This window comes from Labrus bergylta, chromosome 13 (assembly GCF_963930695.1).
Source record: "Labrus bergylta chromosome 13, fLabBer1.1, whole genome shotgun sequence".
Lineage (NCBI taxonomy): Eukaryota > Metazoa > Chordata > Actinopteri > Labriformes > Labridae > Labrus > Labrus bergylta.
The window spans coordinates 11,993,621-12,010,198 of record NC_089207.1 but is presented as its reverse complement, the minus strand read 5'-3'; the positions used below and the strand labels follow the sequence as shown (position 1 = coordinate 12,010,198).

Genomic DNA, 16,578 nt, shown 5'->3' with positions numbered 1-16,578 from the left:
ATCTGAGAGGACTTGAGTTCCAACTGAGCATTCAGTAATTCTTTCCAAAATTCCCCTTCAAACTAAGAAGTAGTTGATTCTAGAAAATTATTGATGGGGTCAGGGGAGGATGTCAAATCTCGTTCTTTAGGGTTCAAGATCCTCCATTCATCGAATAGTTCTATGTCCTCGCACAACTCTAACAAGTTGGTACTTTTCTGAGATCTCCTATCTTTAGAAGGGGACTGATCAAGGCTGGGATCAAGCACACAGTTAAAATCTCCTCCAAGCACTACAAGAGAGCAGGATAATGATGAAATATCTGCGAGTAAACTAGATAGGAATGATGGTTCATATACTGTGGGTGCATAAACACAACCAATTACAATGTGTTCCCCAGAAATATAGCCTGATATTAGAACATAACGCCCTTCCTTATCTTTAATCTCCTTGTCCACCTTAAATGCAAGACTGCGGTGCATAAGAATTGCCACCCCAGGGCTACTGCTGTTATAGGAGGAGTAAAAGACCTGACCCACCCAGGTTCTACGTAGTTTAATGTGTTCGAGATCTGAAAGATGGGTCTCCTGGAGAAAGCCAATCTGGCAGTTTTCCTTCTTTTAGGTAAGAAAGTAGTTTTTGTCTCTTGACCACATGATTTATCCCTTCAATGTTAAGGCTAACAGTTTTTATGTTACTGTTTTATGTTAAGTTGTAATATAGGAGCAGAATAATTGCCGCAAGACCTCTGAAGCAGGTATCCAGGCAAACACAATACGTGCCGGCAGATAACTAGGAATAGGAAAATAAAAAAATGGGGTATAAAGGACACAGAATATTAAAGTAAATACATATAACATTGAGTTGAACGTGTCAGCAACCACCAACCGGGGGTGCTGTGCATAAAACAGGACCCACACACCCTTGCCCCCCCTCCCCCCAACCCTGCGCATCCTAAAAGGTGCAACAACAATAATGGGACCATGAAGCCGAGGAGACTTAATCTCCTGAAAGAAGAGGAAAAATAAGAAACTCTCAAAATGCATACTAAATTATGAAACTAAACAAAATCCCCTTCAATACTCCCGCCCCCTAAGGCATGACACAAAAGTATTTGGCATGGTCAACAGCAGGTAAAAAAAAAAGAGAGTTACTTCCAGAATAACATATTTTATCTGAACTGAAACTGCCTTTTGACGTTCAGTGGTATAATGTAAAACAAATGCCTGCCGTTTAAATCCTTGTTTAATGTTAAAAAGACATTTCCAGGATGTGACCCAGAGTTGATCCAGATTAGAAACAATAATAAGAATAATCCATTGTTTTTATTTTGTTTTCTCTCATTTTTGAAAACACCCTCTTCATGTTTTCCCTCGACAAACAATATTCAGAGCACGGTTGCTGCAATTGAGGCCAAAAATGGATAAAGACGACATCTATGATCCCGTTATTTTCCGCTCAGTTTCAACCCCCCCTCATCTTCTTTGTGGTCAATAATCTAATTTATACTCTCCGTGTGTGATCTTTTTTCATTACCAGGGATTTTCCTTTTAGTTCTGGTACTTGCTGACATTTTTCAGTCTTAGTTAGTTGTTGTTCCTACTGGGACGTTTCAGAAACACTAGAGCGACAGCGATGCACTCTCCTGACCATTGCTCCGCCTGTACACTGAGCCTGATCACTCACTGCTGTTATTGATGAGAAATCAAAGTGTGTTTGCAGTCAGAAGATTTTATTGAACATCAGCGGCCAATTTGAAGCTGAAATCGTTAAAGAAATAGAGCAAAGGTCACAAGTCGTCAATATCAGCACATATCCTAAATCTATTAATAGATATATGACATCATGCTTTTTAAAGCTCAGGTATCAGATACGTATGTGGGGGCTCTGAAACATACTCATGCAATCAGAGTTAAAAGTTTCTCTCTGAAGGATATTTCTATTTGCGAACTTACTGCCTGCTAAACACTCAAACAATATAAACAGGATATACTGCATACTGCACGCTAACCTAGTGCGAGGTTAGCAACATGCTAAACTACGGTTCATGTGACGTACTTCCAGTCCGTGCTACGTTGGATAAGCTAGCATCAAGCTAGCATGACCGTTTGTCTGTAAATAGAATTCAACAACAATAAAAATCTGTTCATTACTAAAACAGCTACATTTTACATTTTAATATAATTTGACAACATTGAATATGAAACGTAGTACAGTACGGTTGCTTTTATTTGTTGGCTGGACTGCAAGCTCCACTATTGGATAGTCTGAGAGCTGCAATGCATTGTGGGACAGTTTTGTATGGCCAGCCTAGACGCATACAAAAAAAAAAGAATCATACTTAAAAATAGTGAACATCCGGGTATTTCTTCTCTGGTTTGGACTCTTGACCCTCAGGTGTACAGTAGATGAAACATTTTACCAGGTGAAACATGAACATACCTATCTCTGTTTCTGTCTGAGCCTCCTCATCCTTTTGGCCTCTTAACCAGACGGTGACTAAAACCATCGTGCTTAGAGGAGGAACCACAGAAGGAGAATGACACTCTGACATCCTCGGGTAAATTTTAAATGACGTAATTTGACCCACATGAATCTCGCTCCCACTCCCTCTCTCTGCATCCTCGTTCTGCTCGGCTTGTATCGGAGACTGAAATGTAGAGTGGAAGAGGGCGAGATCGTATGAGAGGAAGGAGGATGCCCTACTTATCAAATGACCTGTTTTCTGTTTTTAAAAATCATTGAGAGCAGAAGGGAGGACAAACCAAAGTCCTCCACTGTTTTTTTTTTTTTCCGCACAAGTCGATGTTATTTAAAGAAGTTGTATCCTCAAGCTTCAGCTATGTTTTCTATAATATGTGAAATACAACTCACCACAAAGCCCACCTGGGTTCAGTCCACTCATGTAGGTTCATGAACGTAATCGTAACACCTGAGCTATTTGTCATTTGAATGTCTCTCTTTGTTCATCTCTGCAGCACATGATGGTGATGGAGGACATGCTGAAAGACTTTCTCTTAGGAGAGCACCTCCTCTTGGTGGGAAACCAGGTAAGTGGCATCAATGCATGAGCTTCCTGCTTTACTTAAAATTCACCTCCAGAAAAGAGCCTTCCTCCACAGAGGTCTAATTATAATCCTCGTTTGGTGTCATGTAATAATAAACAGAGCCTCCTCTTACAGAAAGAGGTTTATCTCGATTCTGCAGCAGTCTGCCTCACATGTCAGTCCTCTTTGAGCTGTGCAGGTAGAATTATAACTTCGGCTTTAATGACGCCCTCTAATGTCACCCTCGAACCCGACTATCTCACATCTGATATGGGCATAACTTTGCATGTAGCAATCCCTCTGTGCCCCCTGTTCAAGTCCTAATGGGCAGGGTTCGAGTGAGGAGTGAAGGGGTGGAAGGACGTGTTGCATGTCTCTGGTTGTCACTATGTTAGATGCTTCGATACTTTTTGATACCAAGTGTTTTGAAAGTGGTACAATCAATGGTGTTAAAAAATACTGAAGCTTTAAAATAAATAAATCTATAGATGCAGAGGTATGAAATGTTGAAGAAGCAGAGTTGGATTTTCTTGCACAACTTCACCGACTATGCATGAAGAATGAAAGGCTTGACGAGGTCAAACGGCTCCAGCAGCACTTGTAGTATGAAGACAGGTATCACTCTAAACTGTGCTTTGCCTGGAGCGCTGATAGCCCAGCAGTTATGTCACACCCCATGTACAGAGGCTATAGTCCTCGTCACAGTGGCCGTGGGTTTGAATCCGACCTCTGCCCTTTGCTGCATGACCCCACTCTCTCTCTTCTCAACACTTCCTGTCCTCTCTAATGAAGTCAAAAGGCCCAAAAAAATCACTTCCTGTCTGGACTAGTTCCAAACCCTTTTGGTAGTCTTGGTTCAAATATACTGGAATGACTCTTCAGGGAGGATTTTTATTGAATCCTGCTGGTGTCTGACTGTTGTGATTTTTGTGTCCCTCTGCAGGGCGTGGGTAAGAATAAGATTGTGGACCGGTTCCTGCACCTTCTGAACAGACCCAGAGAATACCTCCAGCTGCACAGGTGACGAGAACCCCACACGATCTGTATGATTATCCAGTTTATTTAACAGCAAACGCTCAAATGCTTAAAATCAGCGAGGACCCCGATCACTGCAGCTCGTACGTTTTCAACTTCACAGCAACTTTTCCTCCGCACATTTATCATCTTGTTGCGCTGTTTTGAGACTCTCCAGACAGCTTCAATATAGTCGGCTTTTCTCCACTCTGGGTCTCAAACTTTCTCAGAATATCTCCTTCATAGAAAGTAACAAAAGGTTCTTTTCAACAAGACTTCATTTCAGCTGCTCATGTTTTCAAGGAGAGGGTTTATAAGAGCTGTTACCGGGGGCAGAAAAGTTCAGAAGTTCAGCTTCAATTATCCCATGAGGGACATTTGGTTTTTACGATCCTCAAAGTTCAGAATGAGGTTAAGCCCTTTGTGGCCTCTAAATGTGACATGTTGCGCCCCTGAGTCGACTGACATCTATCTGTCAATATCTTCACTTGTCTTCTTTTCAGCTGCCACGTCATCCTCTCAGAACAGTTACCCTAAAGTCTGAACTTCACAGGGTTTTTGTGATCGAAGATAAATCTCAGAAAGATATTGGCCGACATATCTGTATCGTAAGGTTTTTTTCTCCCTAATATCGATATCGGCCCTAAAAATCCCATGTGGGTCGGGCCCTCGTTACATTTTATTTTACTGACTTTATGGCTTATTTTGAGTCCTTTTAGTCAGATACAGCCAGAAAACTCCCAAGATTTCTCCAAATTAAAGAGCTTGGATCGATTATAATTCATTTTCACATTGTGTATATGTGCTTGTGCATCAACGTTACCGTGCCGAAGCACACCTCTTCCAAGCGTGCCAGGGTCAAGGAAGTGTACCGTGCTTGAGCATTGAACAGAGCACTCACACTAGTCAAACGTGCTCGGTCACGGTACGGATCGCCTGGTGTGAGTGCTCCCTTACACTGTTCAGTGGGGTTTCAGGAACAGCTGGCTGAGCTGCTGCTGATGGACTAAAATCCATCATGTAGCCTAATATTTAGTACAAATAAACAATAATAAAGTGACTTGAACATGACAACAGTTGGCTTGCAATGTTAAATATCCTGACAACAGCTAAAACAAGATACTATCATCATAACTCAATGTTGGAGTTTGATTTGAAACCAAACTAAAGAGAAAGAATGACGTCAAAGCTTCACGCTAACCGACTGATTCTGCAGAGAAAAACATCTGAGTAATTTTCAGCCCTAGATATCACTATTTAAAGCAGCCCCCCTTTTATCATGTTTAGGCCGAATCATGATGCTTTTCAGGAGAAATAATCACGTGTTTTTTTTTTAAGTTTGTCAGTAGGAGGAGGCACAGTCTTCTCTCACTTCCCTGGCAGCGTTAGCGTTCTCAATCTAAAGGTGTCAGAGACTATTTTGGCTCTCAGTAAATCAGGCCATCCTACACAGGAACAAGAGCTCCTCGTGCCCAAATAAAAGAGGAACCGTGTGAAGCAGTCCTCGTTAGTTCCATAAATACTCACCCGATTACACCTCAGGAAAATGTAGGTCAGAGTCGCTCATCTATAAATCCAAAGTGTTGTGTGCTGTGAAATCAGTCCTGCTGTCCAATGTGGTGTAGATCAATCAGAGGTGCAGATGGGTCTCGTATTGATCCTGGCACTAATAAGAAGGAAGGAAGGGGTTCACGTGTCGACGACTGTGACGGGAGAACAAACAGAATGCCAATAAAGGTCGTCACCTGCCGAAGTATTAAGCACTAAAGCGATGCATTGAAGAGAAAACTCTTTACTAGTGGCAACATCAGCGGCACATCCACCTGTAAAAAAAACTACAAAATATATGACTCTGTGTGTTTTAGAGTAGTTTTTCAAAGTCTAATGAAAGTCAAAGTGGAGCGGAGCTTGCTTGTGTCCTGGTTAGCGATCGTAGCAGCAGCAGCAGCAGCAGCTAATATTAGAGCCGGGCAGAAGAAGAACTGTGCGTGTGGCTTTTGGGAGCCTGTGACTGAAAGGCCTACAGAGATGTGGCTCAGAAAAGAGGGAGATGCAGTCGGCCAGGCAGGAAAGTGGGACAGCTCCTGGGTCACACTCAGACATCGAGGAGAACGAGAGAAAGAGAGAGAGAGACGTTCAGAGAAAGAGAACGACGGATAATTCTGGACATAATCTGGGAATTGGAAGTTTTCGGGAGATGATTAAACATGGTCTTTGTTTATTTGTTGGCCTGTTAAATTTCATTTTAGTGTTATTGACAACCTTTTTCACAGACCTGCATCTTTGCTGACTGAGTCGTAATGAGTTAAGGAGCCGGCCCTGCATCCATGGAAACCAGAAATACAATAATCAATTAATCAATCTCTGTTTTTCCACCGACTCTAAGGAACTCTATCTTCTTTTTTTTTTAAAAGATTTCTTCTGCCTTTATTGGAGAAACAGGACAGTGGATAGGGACATAAATCAGAGAGAGAGAGAGGGAGAGTAGGGAATGACATGCGGGGAAGGAGCCACAGGTCAGATATGAACCCGGGCCGCCCGCTTTTGAGGACTTTCATAGGGCGCACACTTACAACTAGGCTACTAGCATCACCAAAATCTCTAATTTTGATTCTTTTTTTCATATCTGATAACTTAGTCTGGGTGTGAAGATCTTGTTTCAAGCTTTCGAGAACCAATCAACTATTTTAAAACCGAAAGAGAAGTTATTTTTTATCAAAAAAATAAAAATTAAGATCTTAACAAGGTTTTTCTTTTTACTTTAAAGTGATACCTTGAAGTTTGTCTGCAGATTTTGCACATGGCATTAATCATTTCTCATTTTTATAAATTTTTTGACTCCATGGAAATGAAACAAGAAGCAGAAAACTTAATGAATACCTGCAGTGTAACACCTCGCCTCGCCTGTTTTCTGCTCCTTCAGAGATACAACTGTTCAGACTTTGACTCTGCAGCCGTCAGTCAGAGATGGCATCATCATGTACGAAGACTCTCCCCTGGTCAGTTAGTCGCGCACACACACACACACACACACACACACACACACACACACACACACACACACACACACACACACACACACACACATTTTGCATTCTGTTTTTTTTTTTTTTTTTAGCCGAGTGTAACTTTATTTGTAGAGGTTGAAGCTCAAGAAGGGGGAGGCAAATGCAAAGTTAACAGCTAACATGTGCGCTACTTTGATTATCAAGGTGCATCCCTATTCACAGAAGCAACGATTCAAAAAAATGGAAAGTTGCACGGTCCCTCCCAGAGCTTCATCCTTATTGTCTTCCCCTCATGAGTGCTTTAACATAAACTACAAGTCATGAGCTTATTTCGAAAAAATTAACAGGTAAATTATTTGTGGTATTCAGCCCTGAGAAGCAGGTTATTACTGGTTTTCTGAATCTATGTCTATGTAATCTATGTAATCTAAGTAATCTAAGAGTAATCTATGAAGCATTCTTAATACCATATTCATAACTTTTTTTTGTGTGTCTTGTTGTGCGTGTGCGTGCAGGTGAAGGCAGTGAAGATGGGTCACATATTGGTCATCGACGAGGCAGACAAAGCACCAACTAACGTCACCTGCATCCTCAAAACCCTGGTGGAGAGCGGAGAGATGATTCTGGCCGACGGACGCAGAATCATCTCAGGTACTCACAGAGACACTCCTACACACACGCACACACACACACACACAAACACAACCACACACGCACACACACACACACACACACACACACAGCAGACATGTCCCAGATAAAGAGAGCGAGACGTTTACATGAAGGAGATGAGGGTCGGATGTCTCAGAATACAAACAGTTACCGGCCACTAAAGAAGGATTAGGATAAAAGTGTTTCTGGACGGGGACCAGTAGATACAGTGTATTAGACGATGCTGGACTGTAAACCTGCAGATTTTCTCACCAGTTGCTGACAGCTTCTCCTTCCCTGTGAGGCATTTTCCTTGCAGAGGAATGTAAACAAAACCCTGAGACTTCATAAACACAAACCTGAGACTTCTCATGATGCTATCACGAGCAGCCGAGGTGTGCGAGAGAGCCACTTCAACTAATCAAATCAAAACATTCAGCGTTAAAAATAGAGCAGCGTCAGAGGCAGAAACAGGGAATGTGGGTGTCTCTTTTGTTTCCTTTTCATGCCTCGTGCTAACTGTGACTGTTTCTCCTCCACAGATGCACGTGAAGCCAACGGGAGACTGAACACCATAGTCATGCATCCGGACTTCAGGATGCTGGTTCTGGCTAATAGACCTGGTTTTCCGTTCCTGGGCAATGACTTTTTTGGAGCTCTAGGTAAATACTCACCCACACCCTGCAGCAGAGGAGCATAGCAACCCTAGCAGGACTGTATTCTCCAGTTAGACTGATAAGCGCGCTCACTAAATCCTGAAATTTGAGGCCAGACTGTTTCTCAAAGTTCTTCAGGTCCGTCAAAACTGCAGCAGCGGTTACACTCTTCACCCAAAGGTGCCGCACATCAGTTCAACTGTACAGCCGAGTGCTAGAACCGAACAGTTGTCATTTTATCCTTGTGGTTTTTTTTGTAGGGAAAACTCTAGCGTGACCATATGAAGAACTGGGCAGATACATTTGTTAAAGCTCCTGTGAGGAACCAAGGTTTTGGTTTTGGCGCCCCCTATGGACAGAGCAGTGTGTCTCATGCCTTCTGCTAATCTGTCCCTGGACATATGTAGGTGAAATAAAATCTTGTCTTTCTGTCTTTTTATGATCAAATGTATCACTCAATGTGAAAGGGTACTTTGGAAGAAAGTCTGTTTCTTTAGTGTGCTGTGAATGGTCTCCTCTGTCACCGACCCCCTGGGATCAATAACAGGCATTAAAACTTAAAGAAAGAATCACTTGATGCTTTTGAAGGCTGTAAAGAGGCACCAGTATTATTTCAAGTCTAGGATTGCCACACAAGTATTTTAAGGTTTGATACTAATTACAATTGAAAGATAACCTATGCACCATATTGGGTAAATTCTTGATTTCAATTATCAAAAACTGCAGACAAACTCCTGCACACCTTCTAAATAGCGCAAAGACACAGGCAACGCGTCGGGACAGGCTATTTTGGGGGCTTTCTCTGCTTTTATTATTAGAGTGAAAGGACAGTGGATAGTCGTAAATCAGGGAGAGAGAGAGAGGGGAATGACATATGAGGAGCCACAGGAGGGATTCAAACCCAGGCCGCCCCCTTGGAGGACTACGGCCTCTGTCCATAAGGCTACAGGCGCCCCAGTACCGACTGTCTTTATTGCACAAATAGGTTGGCACCGAACTGTTTCCAATGTATTTGTGCAATTAAGACCGTTTGCCTGCAGTTGTTGATGGAGTCATTGTTGTTCAAGATGTTGTTGTTTTTTTTTTTTAAAGCTTTGGTCTTTTTTGAAATTGGCAATCATTAAAATATGAGAGATTGTATCGTTTTAAAAACATGAAGTATTGAGAATTTTGACAGTCTTGTTTCACCCTGCTTTGAAATCAGTTCAAACCTCCTCACAGAAGCTTCATAAAAATGAACAATGACTTCAGGAAAGGATGACGAGTCTTTATCCTCTGAACAGGGGACATCTTTAGCTGCCATGCTGTCGACAATCCGAAGCCGCAGGCGGAGCTGGCGATGCTGAAACAGTACGGGCCCGACGTCCCTGATGCCACTCTGCAGAAGCTGGTGGCTGCATTTGGAGAGTTGAGGTCTATGGCCGACCAGGGCACCATCACCTACCCGTACTCCACCCGAGAGGTGGTCAACATCGTCAAACACCTGCAGGTAAGAGGGCGATCTCGAACATAACACAGAGTACATGCACTTCACACTCCACACTGCTTTTTAGATTTGAGATTTTCTCAGATTTGGAATCTTTTTTGAATAATTCATACACATTATGTGACCTTAATCCTGCACTGCTGGATACTTAAATAATGCAGGAGCACAGCTGGGACAGAAAGGGGGACCCTGCTCCAAACAAGGAAACACACACACACACACACACACACACACACACACACACACACACACACACACACACACACACACACACACACACACACCCTCACCCTCAGTGACACACAGCCCATCAAACACAGCAACATAAGAATGGATATTTAATCTGCAGCTGTTTAGACCAGTCCAAGACTCGCTACGCTAGGCTGGAAAAAGAGCAACAACATAATGGCAACATTAAATAAATGGAGAAAAGTTAGATATAACGGGGGAATGAGAGGTTTTATTTTCAGGTGGTCACTCCTGCAAGACATTTCTAGAATCCGCTGTACACACCAGAAGTGACAGAAGTACAAAAACAAAATGAAAAAGAAGAGTTTGAGAGACGAGTCACACACCTTTCTCACCTCTCTCAGAGTGAGACTGAAGTCTGATGGTGTTTCTGTTGCTTCAACCATCAAAGTTTGATGCCTAAAGTTCAGTTTTTCTTGCCCTTGTCCTTCTTGTCTGTGATAACTTCCAATTATTGCACCGGTCCCCTCAGCTTCATAAAAGCCCTCTCTTTAGCCCCATACACACAAACTGTGATATTTACACCTCTGTGATGTTTCACCTTCAACCTGAGGGACAAAGTGATCCCCCAGAGGACAGTGGGGGAGTGCTGTGTGTCTTGAGGAGCACATAACAAGGTGCACAGATAAAAGAATAAAAATAAGTTTCTGGATTCAAAGTGTACATGAACATTTTCACCTCCTCTTCATAGCTTCCATCATCATCTTCGCCTCTAGTCTTCAGTGTTTTAGTCGGTAAACAAAGGAGTGTTTTCAGCTTGTTTAAGTGAACGTCGGCATGCAGAAGTCTCCTCATGTGTTTATTTTGTTGGTGTTGTGGTGGTCTTTAGAAGTGCAAACAGCATTAACCCCTTAGTGGATGAAAACATTCCAATGAGAGATCTGAAGAAGAAGCCTTAGAGGAGAGGGGGGGGGGGCTAAGATTCCTGCTCCTGAAGATCATTACTGCAGTGCAGAGATGACCTCATGTGTCTGATTTCCCCACTGACCACCTTTTCCTGCCGTCCCACTTCTGCACGTTGACAGATACAACATAATCTAGTCGATGGCTGCATTGGTGGGGCCTAATTACCATTTCACATTAGGTCATAAATGTGCCTCTGTGGTTGCTAGGGAAGCAGATCAATCAAATGTAACCATTTGGGAATAGGTGGTTGGTTATTGATAGTAAAGAATACTTAAAGGTCTGTTGTGTAGGACCTCAAGCCCAATTATGGTCCTAGGAAACCAGGATTTCATTATCAGCATAGGGCTTTTTTTTAACTTCCACTAAGAAGATTACGCAAATATGGACTGTAGGTCTTATGCTGATGTTTGTATGAAGTGATGGAGGGAGACAAATCCATTCAAAATCAGTTCATATTAATAATGGCGGCCACAGAAAATGGCGGCCACAGAAAAGTCCTGGTGGTTTATTTTCTATTCCATATCAAAATTGTTTTCCTCTTGGGGCTAAATCTTCAGATCAAGTGGAACAAGCAAACATCAATAACCACACAAGTTCATCGATAAACATCACACAAAAAGTAAGGACAATTGTGTTTGGTAGATAATCATCAACAACGCTTCTTGGCAGTAGATCTTATACGACGATGTGTAAGAGAGCCATCGGCCATATCGTCCTGCAAATCTGTAGAAGACTGCCTACAGTTCCTGTGTGCTGACAGGGTTAGGAAACAGGTCTTCTTGGGGTGTCTTCTTCTTGGGACGCCCACTTCGCTGTTTGGCATTGGCAGAGAAGATTTGGCAAGTTTTTCATGTACTCAACCCACATACTCAGCTCTGCTGCTCATCCCACAAATGCATGTTCCTTAAGAATGTGGCACCATTTAAAAAGGAAAATAAACAGGCTTTCCAACAGTAAAATATTCATTGCCAAGAAGCATTGTTACAACAAAGAAGTAATCTCCTTACTTTATGAGCAATTTTTAGACACACACACACACAAAGAGTAGCTCTTCTTATGCTTGGGGGATTGTAGTGGAGACAGTAGTGATGCACCTCAGCTCAACAGGTAGCTTCTTCCAGTAGTTAGATGGTAGTTTGTTTGTCAGAAATTTACATTAATAATCTGAGTCTGTAATCTGCAAGGTGAAGCGATCTACTGGATCAAAGTAAAATTAGAACAAGATTTAAACCACTCAAACTCCTCTTTTCATTTAAATAATCAAGCTACCTCAACTGTACCTCAGGGGATGGTTTCAGAACCAAACTAAATCTTACTGTTTAAAGTTTCTGTGCAGTACACAGCCTTTAATTGAATGCCATGAAAAACATGCTCTGAAGGGGCTCTTAATAACCTTGACCCTGCCGTGGGGATTTAAACTACAGTCCTCTGAATGATGTGACATTTTATTAACTTGACGTGATGCCTGTGTGTCTGCTCCAGCAGACTCTATCTCCCCCCCCCCCCGTCTCTCTTTCTCTCTCTTTAATGTCCACTCGCTAACATATCGCCATGGTTACTGTTCAGCGTAGACAATTTATTGAAGCAATATATAACTTTAATCTCTCCGCTTATGTCATAAACACAATAACTAAGGCGGGAGACTTTCCTTTGAACTTGTGTGTCAGAGCTGTGAAACGAGTCTGGAGATGAATTCCCTTCTAGATAGTTAGTCTCAATGCAGAGAGCGTCCGTGCTTTGACCTCAGTGTGAGATCGTAAATCATAATAACGGTCTTTTCTTCTCTGACTCTCTTCCTTCTATCTTCTCTGCCTCTTCTCTATTCTTCTTCTCAACTCTACCGCCCTGCATCACCTCCCCCCCCCCCCCCCCCCCCCTCCTCTTTTTCTCTTTCTCCACTCCGCCTTCTTGCAGAAATTTCCCGACGAGGGTCTGGCCAACGTGGTGCGGAACGTCTTCGACTTCGACTCCTACAACAAAGACACGCGGGAGGTTCTGATTGAAGCGCTGCACAAACACGGGATTCCCATCGGAGCCAAGCCCACGTCTGTCAACCTGGCTAAGGAGTAAGAACTCTGGAGCACACGGCGATGAAACGTACTCACACAGTACCATTACATCCAGACACATTATCATGCAGTCACAGAGAGGAGGTCACTGAAGCCTCACCACTGGGACACCGCTGTTAGCAAAAAGCTCAACTAGATTATTTTCAGGATAAATCTGGATGGACCAAAAAGCTTTGTCAGTGATGAATCCACCGTCGTATAGAACGGCTTCTACTGACAGTGACAGTCGCTACATCCACACTTTGATGTTTTTGGGGCTTTTTATTCCTTTATTTTAGAGATAGGACCATCGATTTTACAACAACAAATCTAACTAGAATTTTTTTCAGTTATTTTTTAATATTTATCCTCCAGTCAAACTAACTCGCTATTACATGCAGTCATCATCATCGTTATGAGATATTTATATCGCTGCAGGAGCTGAATATAATTTTAACAGACAACAGAAAGATGAGTTATAATATTCAAATCATTTAGGGCCCGTTTTTTCTGAGCTGGCTGTGCGCTCGAGATCACTTGCATGAAGCGTTTGTGCTCTCTGAAGAAAAGCGTTGCACGTCCATCCTGTCTCTATGGCAACAGTCTGTTGACAACGGCTGCTGTGCAACAGACGCTGCTACGTTACTTTTTACTGCATGTTTTTTTAATTTTAGATCTTTTTTTTTTTTTACCAGATCAGATAGGACAAAGAGGCGGAAAAACTACGGGGAATATCATACATTTGTAAAAGAGCACTGGTGACGTCAACAGCACCTTTCTGAAAAGTTGGACGATTGTCAACCTGAGCTCTCTGAGCAGGCACACAATAAAGGCAGAGCACTCGTAAAAAAAACACTTCTGCGTTGCAATCGCTCTCTCCTCATGGATCAAGAATTGAAAAAAGATGATGGCGCTCAGAAAAAAACACTAGTCGGACACGGGGCCTTAATTTGATTTGGCAAGAACTGATTTGTCGCATGTAATTTGTCCTATTTTAGGACAAACTTTAAGATGAATCGAACAAGAATTATTATCATTAGATAAGAACTTCAACCCAAGAAAGCATCCAAACATTTGCTCTCAAACAGGTTCCTCTAGGGGCGCCTAGAGGTTAGTGAGCCCGCCCCATGTATGGAGGCTGTAATCCTCAAGGCAGGCAGCCCGGGTTTGAATCCGACCTGTGGCTCCTTTCCCGCTTGTCATTTCCCGCTCGCTCTCTCTCTCCGGCTCTGATTCATATCTCTACGATAAAGGCATAAAAAGCCTGCCAAAAAAAAGGTTCATCTAAAATAATCAATCTCCAGCAGAAGAGCCCGGTGGTTTCAGTGCAAGCTCTCACATTCATGCAGCGAGCTTCTGATAGACGTCTTTGTCCAATTTAGAGTATTTGTTACTTCTTGAAGTGAAATCCTGACATGCTTGAAGTCAGCTGATTATGTCTTTAGCCTCTTGACGGGTGTTCAGACTGAATTCTGAGGCTTCCATGAAGTCTCCTCATTATTCCTGAAGTGTGCAGATCATTCATTACCTCACGTCTCCTTTAAAGGAAAGATACAAATCTAATATATCCACCACATTGTCTCATGATGTACAGCTTTGTCTTTTAAATAAAGGAAAATATTTGTTTCTTCTGTCTCCTGTTGTTTTATTTTGACTTAAAACATTCAAACATTCAATTTCATGAATCTTGAGAGCAGAGCAGAAACAAGTATTTTCCTTTAAGAATAAGTAACTGATTGTAAAGATGATTTTTTTCCATCATGTCTGAATGACATCGAGACGAGCACTGACGGTCTTTTCAAAGGTCACATATTCTCCTCCTCTTCAACCAGTATAAATAAGTCTCAGAGCTCCTCAAAACATGTCTGTGAAGTTTCTTGTTCTAAATCCACTCTGATCCTGTATTTGATCATGCCTACAAACCCCTCTATTTCAGCCCTGCTAAGAACAGGCTGTTTCTGTGTCTGTACCTTTAAATGTAAATGAGCTGTCTGACCACGCCCCCTCTCTGGAAAGGCTTGAGTGTCTCGGGCTTTCTTCCATGTCCTATTGTTTACGGTGAGAAGGCAGACTCAGAGGGCAGAGCAACACCTAGTTGCCTGTTTGAGCACACATTTTCTGAAAAGTGGAGCAGGCACAAGACAGAGAGGATGGACTTTTCTCATCATTGGGGGTTTTGTAGACAGACTAGAGACACATATTAGTGTTAGAGGAACATGGTGAGGTAGATTTGAAAGAAAATGTGACCTTTAAATCTTTTGAGGTCTCTGTTTCAGTGCCTTAAGCTCATCATGAGAGGTTTTTACCCCACAACAAACGCTGTATATAAAAGCAAATATTTGCAGCTTGATCCTCAATTTTGGACGTGCAAAACAAGAAACCGCTCCTCTTGTGTTTCTCTTTGATTTTCTATTCTTAGACATATTTATGGTTAGAGCGCAGTTCCTCCTCGCACCCCATTTATCCACTTAAAATCTCTGCGTTTTGTAGTTCTGCATATTTCATCCCACCTGCAGCCAATAAGAGTGTGGCCACAATCCAGTTCTGAATCACTCTTCATACGGAGGAGCAGTAAACATCTGGCCAGACACAACAAGCTGAGCACAGACTCACACAGAGGAACTTTTCCAATATAATTGAACTTCTCTAGAGAATGTGGGAACTTAAGATCTCCCAACAAGATGATTTCATTTTAGCTTCTGAAGCAGAACTGTGACTGTAAAATTCAATGATTTTGAAAATAGTAAATTTAAAAGCACAAAGATGAGTGCCAAGTTGGCCTTTTAAAAACACTGCTTAAAAAAACAATCTTAAACATAGGTAGCTCAGCTGTCATAATTTGACTTCTAACCCTCAGGTTGCCGCTGCCAGAGGCCAGGATGACCGGGTACTGGACGATAAACCAAGGTGTCAACGCTCGCCGCAAACTGCTCTGTCCCACTGAGACGCACATCATAGACATCAAGGTAAACACACAAGAAGACGCACACTTAGGGAGACAGAGGTTAGATTAAGCTAGCACGTACACAGCAGCTTGTATCCTAAACTCTGTATGGGTTAAAAAGCAGGGCTCATGACTAAGGACGTCCCACCGTCTTGGGGAGGAGGCAAAATGTGCATTGGACAAACAAACATTTCTACACGGACTGTTTGCATGTTGAAGAAATACATTTATGTATACATCAAAACTATTGCTTAGATTATGAAGGTAACCCAGCGCTCATTACAACAGCCGATCCTCTCATGCTATTACTGTAAATAACTTGAAGTCTGACGGTTGCTATGGGTTGTTATGGGTTGTTATGGGTTGCTATGGGCTCTGATTCTCATGTTAAGAAAAGCTATATTATGTATATATTATGTAGTTACTGAATTAAAGAGAGGAACCGATGAAAAGAACAGTCGGGATTCACACATAATGGTTGCATGATTATACAGCAAGATTATCATGTCACGAATTTTAAACTGTTAAAGCAGCGAATCAACAGCCTTTCAAGCTCAGACTGAAATGACAGAGAAGCTACTCTCTGAGGA

The 16,578-nt window shown here is 42.2% G+C and overlaps 1 protein-coding gene across 1 annotated transcript in view; it reads left to right on the top strand.

Annotated features, from left to right (window-relative positions):
• The window catches only part of vwa8 (von Willebrand factor A domain containing 8), a 73,574-nt gene that overhangs the window by 22,748 nt on the left and 34,248 nt on the right, over positions 1-16,578 (top strand). Inside the window, exons 20-27 of the mRNA XM_065961912.1 lie at positions 2,958-3,029; positions 3,970-4,046; positions 6,964-7,039; positions 7,564-7,699; positions 8,242-8,361; positions 9,639-9,844; positions 12,911-13,062; positions 15,902-16,010. Of these exons, the coding sequence (XP_065817984.1) occupies positions 2,958-3,029; positions 3,970-4,046; positions 6,964-7,039; positions 7,564-7,699; positions 8,242-8,361; positions 9,639-9,844; positions 12,911-13,062; positions 15,902-16,010 (948 nt within the window). The remainder of the gene's footprint in view (positions 1-2,957; positions 3,030-3,969; positions 4,047-6,963; positions 7,040-7,563; positions 7,700-8,241; positions 8,362-9,638; positions 9,845-12,910; positions 13,063-15,901; positions 16,011-16,578) is intronic.